Source organism: Orycteropus afer, unplaced genomic scaffold (genome assembly GCF_000298275.1).
Source record: "Orycteropus afer afer isolate SDZICR_OR568_19922 unplaced genomic scaffold, OryAfe1.0 scaffold00107, whole genome shotgun sequence".
Taxonomy (NCBI): domain Eukaryota; kingdom Metazoa; phylum Chordata; class Mammalia; order Tubulidentata; family Orycteropodidae; genus Orycteropus; species Orycteropus afer.
In genome coordinates this window covers 1,169,147-1,184,407 of record NW_006921694.1, presented here as the reverse complement: position 1 = coordinate 1,184,407, position 15,261 = coordinate 1,169,147, and the positions used below count along the sequence as shown (strand labels likewise).

The 15,261-nt window shown below is 43.2% G+C and overlaps 1 protein-coding gene across 1 annotated transcript in view; it reads right to left on the bottom strand.

The window, feature by feature from the left end:
• The window catches only part of PDE8B (phosphodiesterase 8B), a 464,520-nt gene that overhangs the window by 106,987 nt on the left and 342,272 nt on the right, over nt 1–15,261 (bottom strand). The window contains exons 8-10 of the mRNA XM_042781328.1: nt 8,069–8,209; nt 6,398–6,486; nt 4,201–4,261 (exon numbers count right to left, since the gene is read on the bottom strand). Of these exons, the coding sequence (XP_042637262.1) occupies nt 4,201–4,261; nt 6,398–6,486; nt 8,069–8,209 (291 nt within the window). The remainder of the gene's footprint in view (nt 1–4,200; nt 4,262–6,397; nt 6,487–8,068; nt 8,210–15,261) is intronic.

Genomic DNA, 15,261 nt, shown 5'->3' with positions numbered 1-15,261 from the left:
CACAAGCATTCCAAAGAATAAGGTAAGAATCTTACAACAATAAACTTCCATGTACACCCTCCCATTCTTTCTTTCTTCTCAGTCATATTTTATAAACCCTGTAATACATTGTTTTTATTTTTGCTATAAAGTTGATTGGGAGCTCTAGTGGCATAGTACCACTAACCAGAAGGCTGGCAGTTCAAGCCCACCAGCCACTCCTCAGAAGAAAGATTGGGCAATCTACTTCCTTAGAGATACCGCCTCAGAAACCTAAGAAGGGGTCACTATGAGTCAGATTTGACTTGATGGCAGTGAGGTTTTTTTTTTTTTTTTTTTTTTTTAAATATAAAGTTGCTTATCTTTTACCAAACCATTGCCATCAAGTCAATTCTGACTCAGAGAGACACTATATGACAGAGTAGAAACTACCCATTGAGCTTCCAAGGCTGTAAATCTTTACAGAACCAGACTGTTGCAGTTTTCTCCCATGGAGCAGCTGGGGGTTAGCAGCTGAATGCTTTAACCACTATGCCACCAGAGCACCTTTCTGAAAGATCACAACCACTGAAAACTCTATTATAGCCATTGAAACCCTATGGAGTGCAGTTCTACCCTAAAACTCATGGGGTCACCATTAGTCAGAACTCAGTCACTGACAACTAGGTTTTTTTTTTTTTTTTTTGGTACTACCTATATTCTGGTGGCGTAGTGCCTAAGGCATTTGACTGCTAACCAGAAGGCTGGTGGCTCAAACCCACCAGCCACTCCTTGGAAGGAAGACTGGGCAATCTACTTCCATAGTGATACTGCCTTGGAAACCCAAGGAGGGGTCGCTATGAGTCAGATCCGACTCCACAGCATGAGTTTGTTTTTTGGTTAGAGTTCTCATATTTTCATGTCCGTGGCTTGGAGGAGGAAATGAGAGCAGGGGATTCATGTCTGATTGAGCTGTGGGTGGCAGTATGGAGGTCCCACTGCTGTGGGCCAGGCTGCCCTCCTCAGGCAGCTCAGAGCCTGCTGATGAGGAACAGGTGTAGTGCCAGATTCCTGGAAGCCCTCTTTACCCTCTACAGCCTGATTCCTGGACTATAGTGGCAGAGTCACGCATTTGAATTTGGATTTTCACCTCATGACAAGGAAAAACCCTCAGAGAAAACTAGGTCCTCATATCTTCACTGGTAGGAAGACAGGCTTTGAAACAGGATGCAGGGTTGGCAGGGAAGCAAAGGCTGCCCAAAGAAGTGTATGGGTGAGAGGATTTCATCAGGGTCTGGTAGATATTCCCCAGTCTAAGAAGGTAGAAATCCAGGAAGGATAATTATCTTCTAGAAATGGGTCGGCAAACTTTTTCTGTGAAGATCCAGACACTAAATACCTTAGGCTTTGCAGCCCAGAGGGTCTCCGTGGCAGCTACTCGACTCTGCCATTGTAGTGTAAACAGTCTCAGATACCATGTAAACGAATGAGCCTGGCTGTGTTCCAATGAAACTTTATATACAAAACAGGCCACATCTGGCATGTAGGCTACTGATGTTGTTGCCCCTTATTCTAGTCAAATTCTAATTGGTCTCTTCAGGTCCTGCCTTTTGTGCTTCTCCAGCACTTGGTTCACACCTCCCCTGTGCTGTGTTCTGTTTATCCTGCCCACCTGTCCCTGGTCACCACGGACCTGGGGGTGCACATGCATTTGGGAAGTGTGTGCAAATGTGTGTGCACACCTGCGAGTGTGCAGAGTGGAGAGGCAATGTTTACAGCAGATAAATTTCACTGAGCATTTTCTGCCTCTTGGCAGAGAGTTAAAGGGTCCACATAAGAAAAGAAATCCTTGCAGATGACAAGCATCACCCAGAAGACAGCAGCATGGCTTACAATCTCACTCCGTGTTAAGATGCAAATCCATGGGCAGATTCTGACATCAGGGCTAAGCCTCAGAAAGCAGCGTCACCAGAACCACCTGCAGACAGGCTGCTCCCACCCTCTTGGGAGTCCTTCCTGTTGCAGACCCCATTACCATTCACTTCAGCCTCCTTCTATAAAGAGGAAAAACACTGGCTAGTCAGAGAGAGAAAAATGCTTTGTTACTGGAAAATCTAAGCATCTTTCTAGGCCTGTGCAGCACCATTAGGTGATGTCAATGGCTCAAGGATTAGAGCTGTGTTTCTACTCTTCTCAGAACACCAGCTAACTCCTGGTAGAGATGACACTTCTATTTAGAGACTCAGAAAAAAAAGAGGTAGCCCCTTGCTTCTGCATCTTTAAGTCCTGTCCTAAGGGCCTGCCTGCTTGCACTGGGAGGCAGCAAGGATTTAAGGCCGGCAAAAAAAAAGAAACCAAACTCACTGCCATCAAGTCAGATCCAACTCATTGTGACCGCTCCATGGGTTTCTGAGGTGGTATCTCTATGGAACTAGATTGCCCAGTCTGCCTTCCTAGGAGTGACTGGCAAGTTTGAACCATCGGCCTCCTGGTTGGCAAATGCCTTAGGCACTATGCTACCAGAGCTCCTTCAGAATTGAGACATTCATCTCAATTCAAGCTAACCAGGAGTTTTGAGAGCCTACTGTGTGCCAGGCAGTGTGGGTGAAAACAGACAAAACTGACAAGCACAGCCTGGTGACCCAACCAGAGAAGAAAAGAAAGTTACCACATAAATAGCTCTGACCAAAAAAAAGGCGGGGGGAGGGGCAGTGATGAAAGGCAAAGAAAGCACTTTGGGGGCCTTGAGGAGGGAGATGTTACTTTATGTTTCTTGGGCTGGACACTGAAAGACTGCTAGGATTTGTACACATGGAGTTGCAGGATATTGGTGACTGGGAGACTGGGGTCCCATTCATTAAATAAGAAAGGGAGGAAGGAGGAGGAGCAAGGCTAGTTAGTGGGGGAAGGATGTGCTTGGTGTTGAACATGGACTGCACTTGGTTAGTTTCTGGCAAGAAAACGAATGAGTCCAAGTGGGCCCGTGTTCTGTGTAGAACCACAGCCAATAAATGTTGGTTTGCACTGCTTGTGTCCCATAGTTTGTCCCTAAAGAGACACTAGGAGCCCTCCCTCTCTGCCTGTGTCACCTGTCACATAGACCTCCAATCCCATCACCACTCTTCCTTCTGATAAGTCTACAATTTGCTGTTGGAAGAGTCTATAATGTCAATTTCTTTCCTTTCTCAGGGGTCTTCATGGATTTACCTACGTGTATGACTCTCTTATATGACAGTTTCCTAATTCCAGATGAAATACTCAGACATTTTATGTTAAAAGAGCATTATGAAAAAGTATATGGGTATGGACACATTCTAATGCATTAAGACTACTAACTAGCCTTGTGTGTCTGACTAGACTTACTCTCAGCTTTCTCTTGAGGAGACCACTTCTCACCAAAGGGGCCAAAGTGTCCCTGGGATCTGCTGTCCCCAGTTTATTTCCTTTCCCTGCCTGGACTTCACCATCTGATCACATACTTCACAGGTCTCCATCAAGTTTGACTGAAATGGCATCATGCCCAGAAGCCCTTCATGTCCCTTAGAGATACTGTCCACTTTTTAAAAATCTCCATCAAAGTCAAAGACCAAATTTTATATGCTTTCAAAAACAGATCATTGGTAATTATGTTTGTGGAGTCCCTTTTAACCAACAAATTTTAAAACATGAAAGTACACATAATCCAGTACTAAAAGCCTGAGTTAAATAGAAAAAATAACAACAAATCTAAAGAGATACCAAGGTTTCTCTGTGTTATAAAACCATGGAAAATTCTTAAATATAGCAGCTTATTAAAATTCTGTTACTTCAGAAGATAACACTCAAATGTATTGCTTTGCATGATATAATGGTAAAAAGATCACAGTACTAATTTGCAATGATTCTTGGTTTTGATAGGAATTTGTAGGAGTGAAATGCTCAAATGGATATAAACTTTTCATTTGTTTTAAAAATTAAGATAGGAAATAGAACATTTTTTTTTGAGGCAGAGTTTTATGTCCTCATAAAATATATTAGTCTAGAGCTCAGCCACAAGCTAAATCAAAACTGATTTGCACCACTAATAAAGCAGTACAGGCTTGCAGGGGAATTTTTTTTAGTATTTGTCAGAGGAGCCTAATTCCCATAAACCTTCTTAATTGGCAACTACAATAAGCTATGGAGAAAGACAAGCTGAGCACAGTGGAGACTGTAACGCATGGACAAGCTGACAAAGCAAATGAAGCAAACTGAATACTGTACCTGCTTATTATTGTCAGTGGTACAACACAGTTTCTTGAGGGAGACAAAATGCCTAATTTTCCTAATAACATAAATAATCAGTTATTAGTGAGTCAGATATGAGATGATTCAACAAATCAACAAATGAAAACATCAACAGAGTCTTCTTAAAGCAAAACTCCAGTGTCCATTCTAGGGCAGATTTTAAAATTAAACAAAGCTCAAGATAGAGAAAATGCATTTTTTCACACAAGCCCACACATGCCTTCATAAACTGTGCCTCCCTTCTAATCACAGCCGACTCAGAAAGACTTTCCTAATGGGTATTTCATTTTATAACTGACTTCTGAAGTTTGGCTCATAGATATCATTAGTAATAGGATGAAATGCTACTACAAACAAAATTAGTTTTAATTCTGCTGACACTAATAATTTTATAGCTTATTTAGAAGACTCATTTGAACAATGACCAAATTCCATGGTTTCTGTTTTTATATTTAATATTCCATATTTTTCATAGCATGAGCACCATTATGATAGTGCTTTCAGGCAGAGAAAAATTTTCTTATTTCAAGGTCGACTGGATCCTGAAACTGAGCCTATGGTCTTGCTCATGACCCCAGGGAGATCAGGCAAAGGACTACAGATGCCTTAGCCCTGCCATGAAATCCAGAGTTATGTTAGATTTTATAGTAATGACGTGTTTCTCTCTTTGTCTCTGGTTCAGTTTTCTCTAGAGGACAGAAAATATGGCTATATTTGTAAGAAGCTTCACCAAATAGAAGAGGTAAAATTTCCCTACTTTTAATAAGAATTGCCTTTGAGAGCTCACTGCCTACAGCAGTTGGGGAAAAAGTAACAGGGGACAGACAAGAGGATTTCTTTCTCTTATCGGTAAAATCAGAAAGATCAGAAAAATGTAGTCTGACAGCAATTACAGGACAATAGTGTCTCTCCTCTGCTTTGGTTACTAGTTATTCTGGTTACAACACACAAAGTGATTCTGAGTTTAAGTTTTCTGAGGAGTTAGCCTAAGGATGATGATGATAAAAACAAAATGGCAGCTATGGGCACTGTCTCCATCCCTGGGACTTTGAGCACTGACCACCTAGGGCATGGTGATACAGAAGCCTTTTCTACTCAGGAGGAGAGCCCAGGAGGCAGTCTTGCTCTGTGGTATGTCATCCTTGGTCAGGGACCTATCAGTGCCCAGACTACCAACCACAATGAAAGAAAAGAGGACCACCAATGACAAAAATGGCATGAAATACTAGGCAGTGGTCTCTGAACTGAAGGGGGAATGATTTCAAAACTAACCAAACAGGTAAAATCGGAGGAAAAGCAATCCACAAACACTTTGTTGGTTTTCTGGAATGTCTGGTTTTCTAATCACGTGACAATCTTTGAGGCACTCAGATTGTCTTAAGAGTTACTGGTGGGATTCTCCTGTTCCAGCTACTGACATGCTCACTGCTGTCTTTTCTTTTTCCAAAACATCACACAATGCTGTGTATCTCTTATAAACCTATACTGTGAAGTTGGTGTTGACCTTCAGGCTGGTTTACAAAGCTCATCAGTGATTTAGTGTTAGGGCATCCTGTTTGGCTCTGTAAATCTCCCCACAAAATAAATAGGCTTCTCTGGTAATCTGAGATGAAATGGAATCAGATTACTCCAGACACAAATGGAATCAGATTACCTCAGACACACCATCTTCTCCTTAACCAATGACCTCCAGGGCTCTCCTACTGCGTGTGGAACAAGGCTAATGTCAGCCTGTAGAGCACCCACCAGCAGACAGCTGGTGCCATAGAAGGGGAGAAGGCCAGCTGTCTGCGAGGCCTGAGGCCAGAGAGCTCTGGACAGAGATCATTGTGTTATGAAGGGCAAGGCCTAGAAATTGTGCCCCTTCATAGGGTAGTAGGGACAAGGGAACTAGAGATGATAAGGTGGAGGTGGGCAACTGGAGTGATGCTTCATAAAAGACCATATGCAGGAAAAGGGTGTGTGTGTGTGGTGGGGGGTGGAGAAGTGACGAAGCTATATCAGGGGCTGAGGCCAAGAGAACAGAGGTGCCCTTGGTATGTACTCTCTAGAGTCTAACTCTACTGAATTTGTGAGTCTAATCTTTATCCTGGCATTTCAAAATGCAAATATAACACCTTCATGGGCCCTGAGTCTTAATTTCAGCTAAAAGAGTTCAAGAGTTTGCTCTCACCCTCCTTGGCCAATCACTGGGGTAATCTTCACGTGTTGCTGGATGCTGTCTCCGGATTTCCGTCTGGCATAGTAAACCCCCTGCCACTCCTACATGGACAAAGACAGCTCTTAAAATCCTCTAGTCATGGCTTCTGGCTGCTTCACAGAGGATCTTATTAGACTGAATAAGAACATTCCCACATGCTTTACTTACATTTCACACAGCACACTCTATCATTGCACCCACCGCGATGCCGACTAACATGAGGCTCCCAGTCACAAGGTGCTGAGGACCGCTGCTCAGCACGCCCACCACCATGCTGTCCTATGGGCCCCAGGACACGTGACCAGTATCCAGGCTGGGAATGAAGCGGAGTCTCTGCTCTTCTCCTAGGAAACCATCACTGGTTCAGGGATTCTGTTGAGGTCTTTCTCAAAATCTTCACAACCACTTTGTGAGCTTAATATTCTCATTCTTAATTTATAGATGGGTAAACTGAGGCGCAGATTACCCAACTAATTTGCCCACATCAGGAAGACCTGGTTTTAAATTTGTCTCTTTAACTCTCCCTACAGCCCATCATCCTTCTAACATCCTGTGTGGCCTCCCAGCCCAGGCATCCCTGGGGTTAAACTGGTTCCTTGCACAATTTCTATGGATGAGGCAAAATGGGTCCTGGGCTGGGATGAAGTGACCTCAGAGTGATCACTGGGGCATACCCACTATTTCTGGGAGGGACAGGTTAAATCAAAAACTGAGATTCTTGGCAGCCGTTTCCTGCTCCCTCTCTCCAGTGAGGTGGATGACTGGCATGTATACCAAGTCACCAGATGTGTGGTGGGATTCTTTTGGCAATTTTTTAGGAGTAGTTTACAATGTCCTGTTTCCTTTTTGGTCTCACTCCCCCAATATGGTTTTTGAGTCATTATGGCCATCATATATAATCCAAACTTACTGTATCCCTCAAAAACGATCCTCTTTTCATTCATCCTTAGCCAGTGAATATAATGCTTATCTAACTACTTCACATCAGAGAAAGGAAGATGAAAGAAATAATACATGAGAAAGCATTCTGAATGCTTAAAAGAAAATGTACAGGTAGTTCAGCTTTGAGAGCCAACGTTTGCCTGGAGGACAGCCTTGAGGGAAAAATCCTTCCTACATTTATCCTGTTGCCTCTATGTGCCTGGAAGCAAGTGGAAGCCACTGGAGGAACAGGTGTAGCAGTGAGAAGTTTGCTACCCATCTATACTGAACCACGATGAATAAAGAAATCAGAAAAGGGAAAACAGGCAAAAAAAAAAAAAAAAAAATGGGGGGCCTTGTAAATACTAGTATTATACATTTCAAGTCCCCCAGAATCAGATAAATGGAAACAAAGGGGTGGCAATAAAAGCTGGAGGGGTGGGACTCAGCTCAAAGACAGGCATGATAACCCAGCAACAATGGGGGATATAGTTGTGCAAAGGATGCAAATTCATTTTACAGAATCATCAGATTCTATATCAGCATAAGGTACACTTGATGTCCAAAATTATCTCTAAGTAGCCACTGGGCAAACATAACAAAGATTTTTCTTTGAAGTATAACATCATTACACACTCAGATCCTAGGACCATCACATAAGAACTCACAGGAGAAAATGCACTGTGCAGGGCTATGTGGATTTGTTTTGCTTGTATGACCCACCTTTCCCTTCTTGATGCATGTGTTGATGGTGTCGAGAAGGTCTGCCCGGTTCTTATCACTTTTGGGCAATTCAGCGAGTTCTTTCCCCAGGAGTTCACCTTTGTGGTAGCCCATCATCCTTTCAAAGGCAGGGTTGACATACTGTTAAGGGGAGGAGGTTAAAGGTCAGTGCAGGGACCAAAGATGGAAAATGTGCTCTGTAGGAACGCTTGGTGTTGGGAAACAGAGTAACATGCTAGAATATCAAATAAAAAGTTCCAGGGCAGCTGCTCTCTAGTGCCAACAGCCACCAGTCCCTTTTCCCCACACCTGCCCTTACTGAACTCCACAAAATAAGCCTTTGCAGAGTAGTTGCTTCCCTCCTGAACAGCAGTTTATTCATTCAACTGTCACCCCCAACAACTCTATCCTCTGTAAGAAATCAGAAGAAATTCTTCATCAGGAAAAGAGTAGGAGGCCCTAATCTACTACTGACAGCTTTGGGTGGTCTCCATTCATCATCTACTACCCCAGGAAATAAAACCCAGAAAAATGGAAATAAAAATAAATTAGAATTCAATTCCTTGAGTTGCAATACTTTAGATTTGATCGGCAAAATACTGAACAACACAGGAAGCATCAAAAGAAGATGGAAGGAATACATTGAGTCACTGTACCAAAAAGAATTAGTTGACATATAACTGTTTCAGGAGGCAGCATATGATCAAGAAGTGATGGTACTGAAGGAAGAAGTCCAAGCAGCACTGAGGGAACTGGTGAAAAACAAGGCTCTAGGAACTGACAGAATCCCCACTGAGATGTTTCAACAAATGAATGCAGCACTGGAGGGACTCACTAGTTTATGACAAGAAATTTGGAAGACAGCTACCTGGCCAACCAACTGGAAGAGAGCCATATTTATGCCCATTCCAAAGAGAGGTGATCCAACAGAATTTGGAAATTATCAAGCAAAAATATGGTTGTTGTTGTTCTTAGGTGCTGTCAAGTTGGCTCTGACTCATAGCAACCCTATGTACAATGAAACAAAACAGTGCCCGGTGCTGTGCCAACCTTACAATCCTCACTACACCTGAGCCCATCCTTGCAGCCACTGTGTCAGTCCATCTCATTGAGGGCCTTCCCCTCTTTCGCTGACCCTCCACTTTACCAAGCATGATATCCTTCTCCAGGGAATGGTCCTTTCTGACAGCATGACCAAAGCAGGTCAGATGAAGTCTGGCCATTCTCGCTTCCAAGGAGCGTTCTGGCTGCATTTCTTCCAGGATGTATTTGTTAGTTCTTTTGGCAGTCCACGGAACTTTCAGTATTCTTCGTGAACACCACAACTCAAAAGCCTCAACTTTTCTTCAGCCTTCCTTATTCCTTGTCCAAGCAATAACATACACAAATAAAATTCTGCTGAAGATAATTCAAAACCAGTTACAGCAGTATATAGACAGGGAACTTCCAGAAATTCAAGCTGGCTTCAGAAGAGGATGTAGAATGAGGGACATCATTGCTGGTGTCAGATGGATCTTGGCTGAAAGCAAAAACTACTACAAAGATGTTTACCTGTGTTTTATTGACTATTAAAAGGCATTGAACTGCGTGAATCATAAATTATTGATAACCTTGCAAAGAATGGGAATTCCAGAACACTTAATTGTGCTCATGAGGAACCTGTACACAGACCAAGAGGCAGTCATTCAAAAAGAACTAGGGGATACTGCATGGTTTAAAATCAGGAAGGGTGTACATCAGGGTTGTGTCCTTTCACCATATTCATTCAATCTTTATGCTGAGTAAATAACCTGAAACGTTAGACTATATGAAGAAGAATATAGTATCAGGATTGGAGGAAGACTCATTAACAACCTGCACTATGCAGATGATAAAACCTTGCTTGCTGAAAGTGAAGATGACTTGAAGAATTTACTGATGATGATCAAAGACAACAGCCTTCAGTATGAATTACACCTGAACATAAGAAAACAAAAGTCCTCATAACTGGATCAATAAGCAGCATCACAATAAATGGAGAAAAGACTGAAGTTGTAAGGGATTTCATTCTACTTGGACCCACAGTCAATGTTGACTGAAGCAGCAGTTAAGAAATCAGACATCATCTTGCACTGGGCAAATTTGTTGCAAAAGACCTGTTTAAAGTGTTAAAGAGCAGAGATGTCACTTTGAAGGCTAAGGTGTGCCTGACCAAGCCATGATGTTTTCAATTGCTTCACATGTATGTGAAAGCTGGACAATGAATACGGAAGACCAAAGAAAAATCGACGCATTTAAATTGTGGTATTGGTGAAGAATATTGAAAATACTGAGTTGCCAGAATAGAAAGAACAATTTTTTTCTAGGAAGAAGTACATCCAAAATGCTCCTTAAAAGAGAGAATGGCCAGACTTTGTCTCATGTACTTTGGTTATGTTGTCACAAGGGACCAGTTCCTGGAGAAGAATATCATGCTTGGAAAAGTGAGGGTCAGCACAAAAGGCAAAGACTCTCAAAGAGATGGCCTGACACAGGGGCTGCAACAGTAGTTTCAAGCATAGCAACTCTTGTGAGGCTGGCACAGGACTGGGCAGTGTTTCGTTCTGTTGTACACAGGGTCGCCATGAGTCAGAACCAAATCAATGGCAGCTAACAACAACAACAACAATGAACAATTCAATACGTTGTGGATTTTATTAGTGACATCTCTATAAGGTGGCAGTTTGATCCCTCATGCCTCCATCCTAATGCTACTATCTAATCATCAAGGCTGTAGATTGAGGGCAACTCTGGTCTAATTTGAACAATAAATTCAATGAACTGTTGGGCTAGGGGCAGCCTGTCTGGTGCTGGGAGCAGGGCTTATGAAGACGGCCCCCCTGGCACATCTCAGAACTGGAAGACTCACAAAGTTCCTTTCCAAAATTCTGTTCAGGACCCTGGACTTTAGAGCTATTACCTGGACTGACTCCTATATCCCTGCCTATACCTTCCAATTTATTTTCAGAGAACACAGACAACAAGTGAGGCTTTGAGTGGAGAGGGACACGTGACAGAGAATGCAGAAAAATGCTAGAACACTGCATCTAGGTCACAGGTTACTTTAGGCAAAATTCACATCCAACTGATGCTTCAGAAACATTCTTGCAAGCTGTAATCACTCTTGCCCTTGACTGTGATGACAGCAGTAATGAACCGAGTGACGCAGTACCATTTGGAGAGATATTCCTTGGGGGATGCAATGTCTATTGACAAAATTAACCCAGGCTTGAAGAAGGATGCTCGCTGCCACCAGCACTGGGCCTTGTGGGGGTAGCTGAAGAGGAGGGGGCAGTGGCACTGTCTTCCTTATCTCCAGACCCCTCCTAGTCCCATTACTAACATGGGACAGAGCTACTGCCCTCTTGGGCTGGGCAAGGCATCATTTCTGTTGTGGTCCCTGCTCATAATGCCCCCCGGCCCATTCCCTGGCCCACCGCCTACATGCTGCAGAACTGCCTGCACCTTCCTCACGTTCAGCCCTCGGTCCATGTATCCTCTCTGCCTAGAATGCCCTTTCCCCATCTCTTTGCATCACCAACTTCGATATATCCCTCTCCTTCCTTAACCACGCCGCCCCCCGCCCAATCTGAGTTGGTGCCACTTCTGAAGTCTTCCACAGTCTCCTATACAGGCTTCTAGTGTACTTATTACACAGAATTTAAATTTAAATCAAAATCCAATGATTACACTGGATTTATCTTTGGATACTCAGGGCCATTTAGTAAATATTGGATAACTGAATAGATTACAGTTGAGAATATATTATTTTCCTTATTGGTTGGCTGTATTCTCATACATTTTCATATATACTTATTCTATCATTGCTATCAGGTTGTAAATACAGGTAGAAACCATGCTCCTCTTTTTACCTCAGGGTGCCTATAACCTACAGCAGGTACTTCAGGGCCTGGACTCTGGAGCCAAGACACCCAAGTTCAAACCCTGGCTCTGCCAATTACTTGCTGCATGACTTTGGGCAAATTATTTAACTTGTCTTCAGTTTTGTCATCTGAAAAATGGGTGTAATACAATAAGGACTATTTTAAGAAACAAATGAGTGTGTATAAAATGCTTACAACTGTGCCTGGCACATGGTAAATACCATATCAGTGTTTACAAGCAAGTAGTTTAGACAGATTAGACAGATTAGACAGCCAGCCAACAAGATATTGTTTCTAAATCTTATGCGGTACTGCCCAACTTCCAAACATGCGTGCATACGAAGAGGCACCTAATTATTCAGAGGCAGCACCCTGAGACCAAACCAAAAACCAAACTCACTGTCCAACTCACAGCGACCTCTCCTTAGGTTTCCGAGGCAGTATCACTAGTAGACTGCCCAACCTTCCTTCCAAGGAGTGGCTGGTAGCTTTGAACCGCCAGCCTTCTGCTTAGCAGTCAAGTGCCTTAGGCACTATGCCACCAGAGCTTCTCTGATATCATGTAAGAACACATAGGAATCGCTCTCCACTAATGACTCATCTTGAAATCTACAGCACAAATGTCATTGAAATATCTCCCTTGCATGCAACATCCTCCATTTAACTTCTCCCTCCTGCCTTTAACTTGGAGAGTTTTACATTTACATTGCTGGGGGCAGTTTTAAAGGGAACAGGAAGGAGAGTCCCTGAGGAAAAAATTCTGCAAATTCAGAAAAGTCTTACTTCAGGATTCCTTTGCCTTTCAAGGCAGTCAGGCTTCCTCCACATCCCCTTTCCTGGTGCCCACTGTCCGCACACCCTGTTTCTTCCCATTTGTGTCAAAGGCTGAGAGATGATGAATATCTCATGTGACACCATCACCATGTTAGTGCCCTAGAGATGCATGCCTTCTACACCTCAGGTGCTAACTTTGGAGTGAAAAGAACTCAGCTCTCTGTTCAAAGGGGTTTTTGTCAGCTAAGTGGAGAAGGTGAGCAGAGGGCAAGGTGCCCCTTCTCCTCCTCAGTGAAATCCTAACCCAGCCACCCATGTCTGGGCCTGGTCACTGTAAAGGAGGGATGCACAGAGAAAACGTGCGTCATGAACAGAAATGATTGCTCAAGTCTGGGTCAAAGTGGGGCAGATATGGGATCTGTCCTCTGAAGTGTCTGGCTTTCTCTGTGGTCCAGGAGGCAGGTGAGCCACGAATAGGCAGCAACATGAGAAAGCCTTCAGATCCATCTCATGGGGCAGCTAGAGAAATGAGTTCCAAAAAGAAAGCCAAACAGGGACCAGAGGAAGGCTTGGCAGTCAGAAAGACCTGGCTACGTGTTTTAGTTCCAATACTTTCCTAGACAAATTCCTTTTATTTTTCTGGACTCCCCTTTCTTATAAGGACAATTATGTCTCTCACATAGGGTTACTGTGTATATATGAGGTAACTTAATGAAAGTGCTTATGACAAAGCATGGTAGGAGAAGAATGGCACCACAAAAATGTCCAGGCCCTAATCCCTGGGACCTGGGGATATGTAAAATTACATTGCAGGTGGGACTCTGTAGATTTGATTAAACTAAGGATCTTGAGAGGAGACATTCCTGGATAATTCGCATAGATCCAATGTAATCAAAAGGGTCCTTATTAGTAAAAGATGAAGGCAAGAAAGTTAGGGATCTGAAGATGCTACGCTGCTGGCTTTGAAGATGGAGGAAGGGACACAGCCAAGGTGTGCTGGCAGCCACTAAGAAGCCAGAAAAGCCAAGAAAAATGAATGCTCCCCTAGAGCCTCCAGAAGGAATACAGCCTTGCTGACACCTTGATTTTAGCCCAGCAAGACCCATATCAGATGTCTAACCTCCAAAACTGCAAGACAAAGAAATTCATGTTGTTTTAAGCCACTATTGTTGTTGTTGTTAGGTGCCCTCGAGTCATCTCCAACCCATAGCGACCCCATGCACAGCAGAATGAAACACCACCCGGTCCCACACTAGCTCTGTGATCCCTGCTATGCTTGAGGCCACTGCCGCAGCCACTGTGCCAATCCATCTCATTGAGAGCCTTTCCCTCCTTCGCTGACCCTCCCCTTACCAAGCTTGACATTCTTCTCCAGGGAATGGTCCCTTCTGACAACATGACCAAAGTAGGTGAGATGAAGTCTGGCCATTCTCACTTCCAAGGAGCATTCCGGCTGCACCTCCTCCAGGGCATATTCGTTAGCTTTTTCAGCAGTCCATGGTACTTTTAGCATTCTTCACCAGCACCACATCTCAAAAGCATCAATTCTTCTTCGGTCTTCCTTATTCATTGTCCAGCTCTCACATGCATATGAGGCAACTGAAAATATCATGGCTTGTGTCAGGTGCACCGTAGTCCTCATGGAGACATCTTTGCTCTTCAGCACTTGAAAGAGGTCCTTGGCAGTCAACTTGCCCAGTGCTATACATCGTCTGATATCCTGACTGCTCCTTCCATTGGCTTCGATTGTAGAACCAAGCAATGTGAAGTCTTTGACAACTTTAATCTTTTCTCCACTTATCGTAATGCTGCTTATAGGTCCAGTTGTGTGGATTTTTTTTTATATTGAGATGTAATCCATACTGAAGACTGTAATCTTCAATCTTCATCAGTAAGCACTTCAAGTCATCCTCCCCTTCAGCAAGCAAAGTTGTGTTGTCAGCGTATCGCAGGTTGTTAATGATTCTTCCTTCAATAATGATGTCAAGTTCTTCATATACTCCAGTTTCTCGGATTACTTGCTCAGCATACAGATTGAATAACTATGGTGAAAGGATACAACCCTGACACACTCCCTTCTTGATTTTAAACCATGCAGTGTTCCCTTGTACTGTTCAAACGACAGCCTCCTGGTCTATGTACAGGTTCCTCATGAGTACAATTGTTCTGGAATTCCCATTCTTCTCAACGTTATTCACAATTTGTTATGATCCACACAATCAAATACTTTTGTATAGTCAATAAAATCTTTCTGGTCAATAAACATCTTTCTGGTATTCATTGCTTTGAGCCAGTGTCCATCTGACAGCAGCTATGATATACCTTGTTCTACATCCTCTTCTGAATCCACCCTGCACCTCTGGAAGTTCCCGATATACTGCTGCAACCGTTTTTGAATTATCTTCAGTAAGGTTTTACTTGTGTGCAATATTAATGATATTGTTTGATAATTTTCACACTCTGTGGGATCACCCTTCTTTGGAATGGGTACAAATATGGATCTCTTCCAATCAGTTG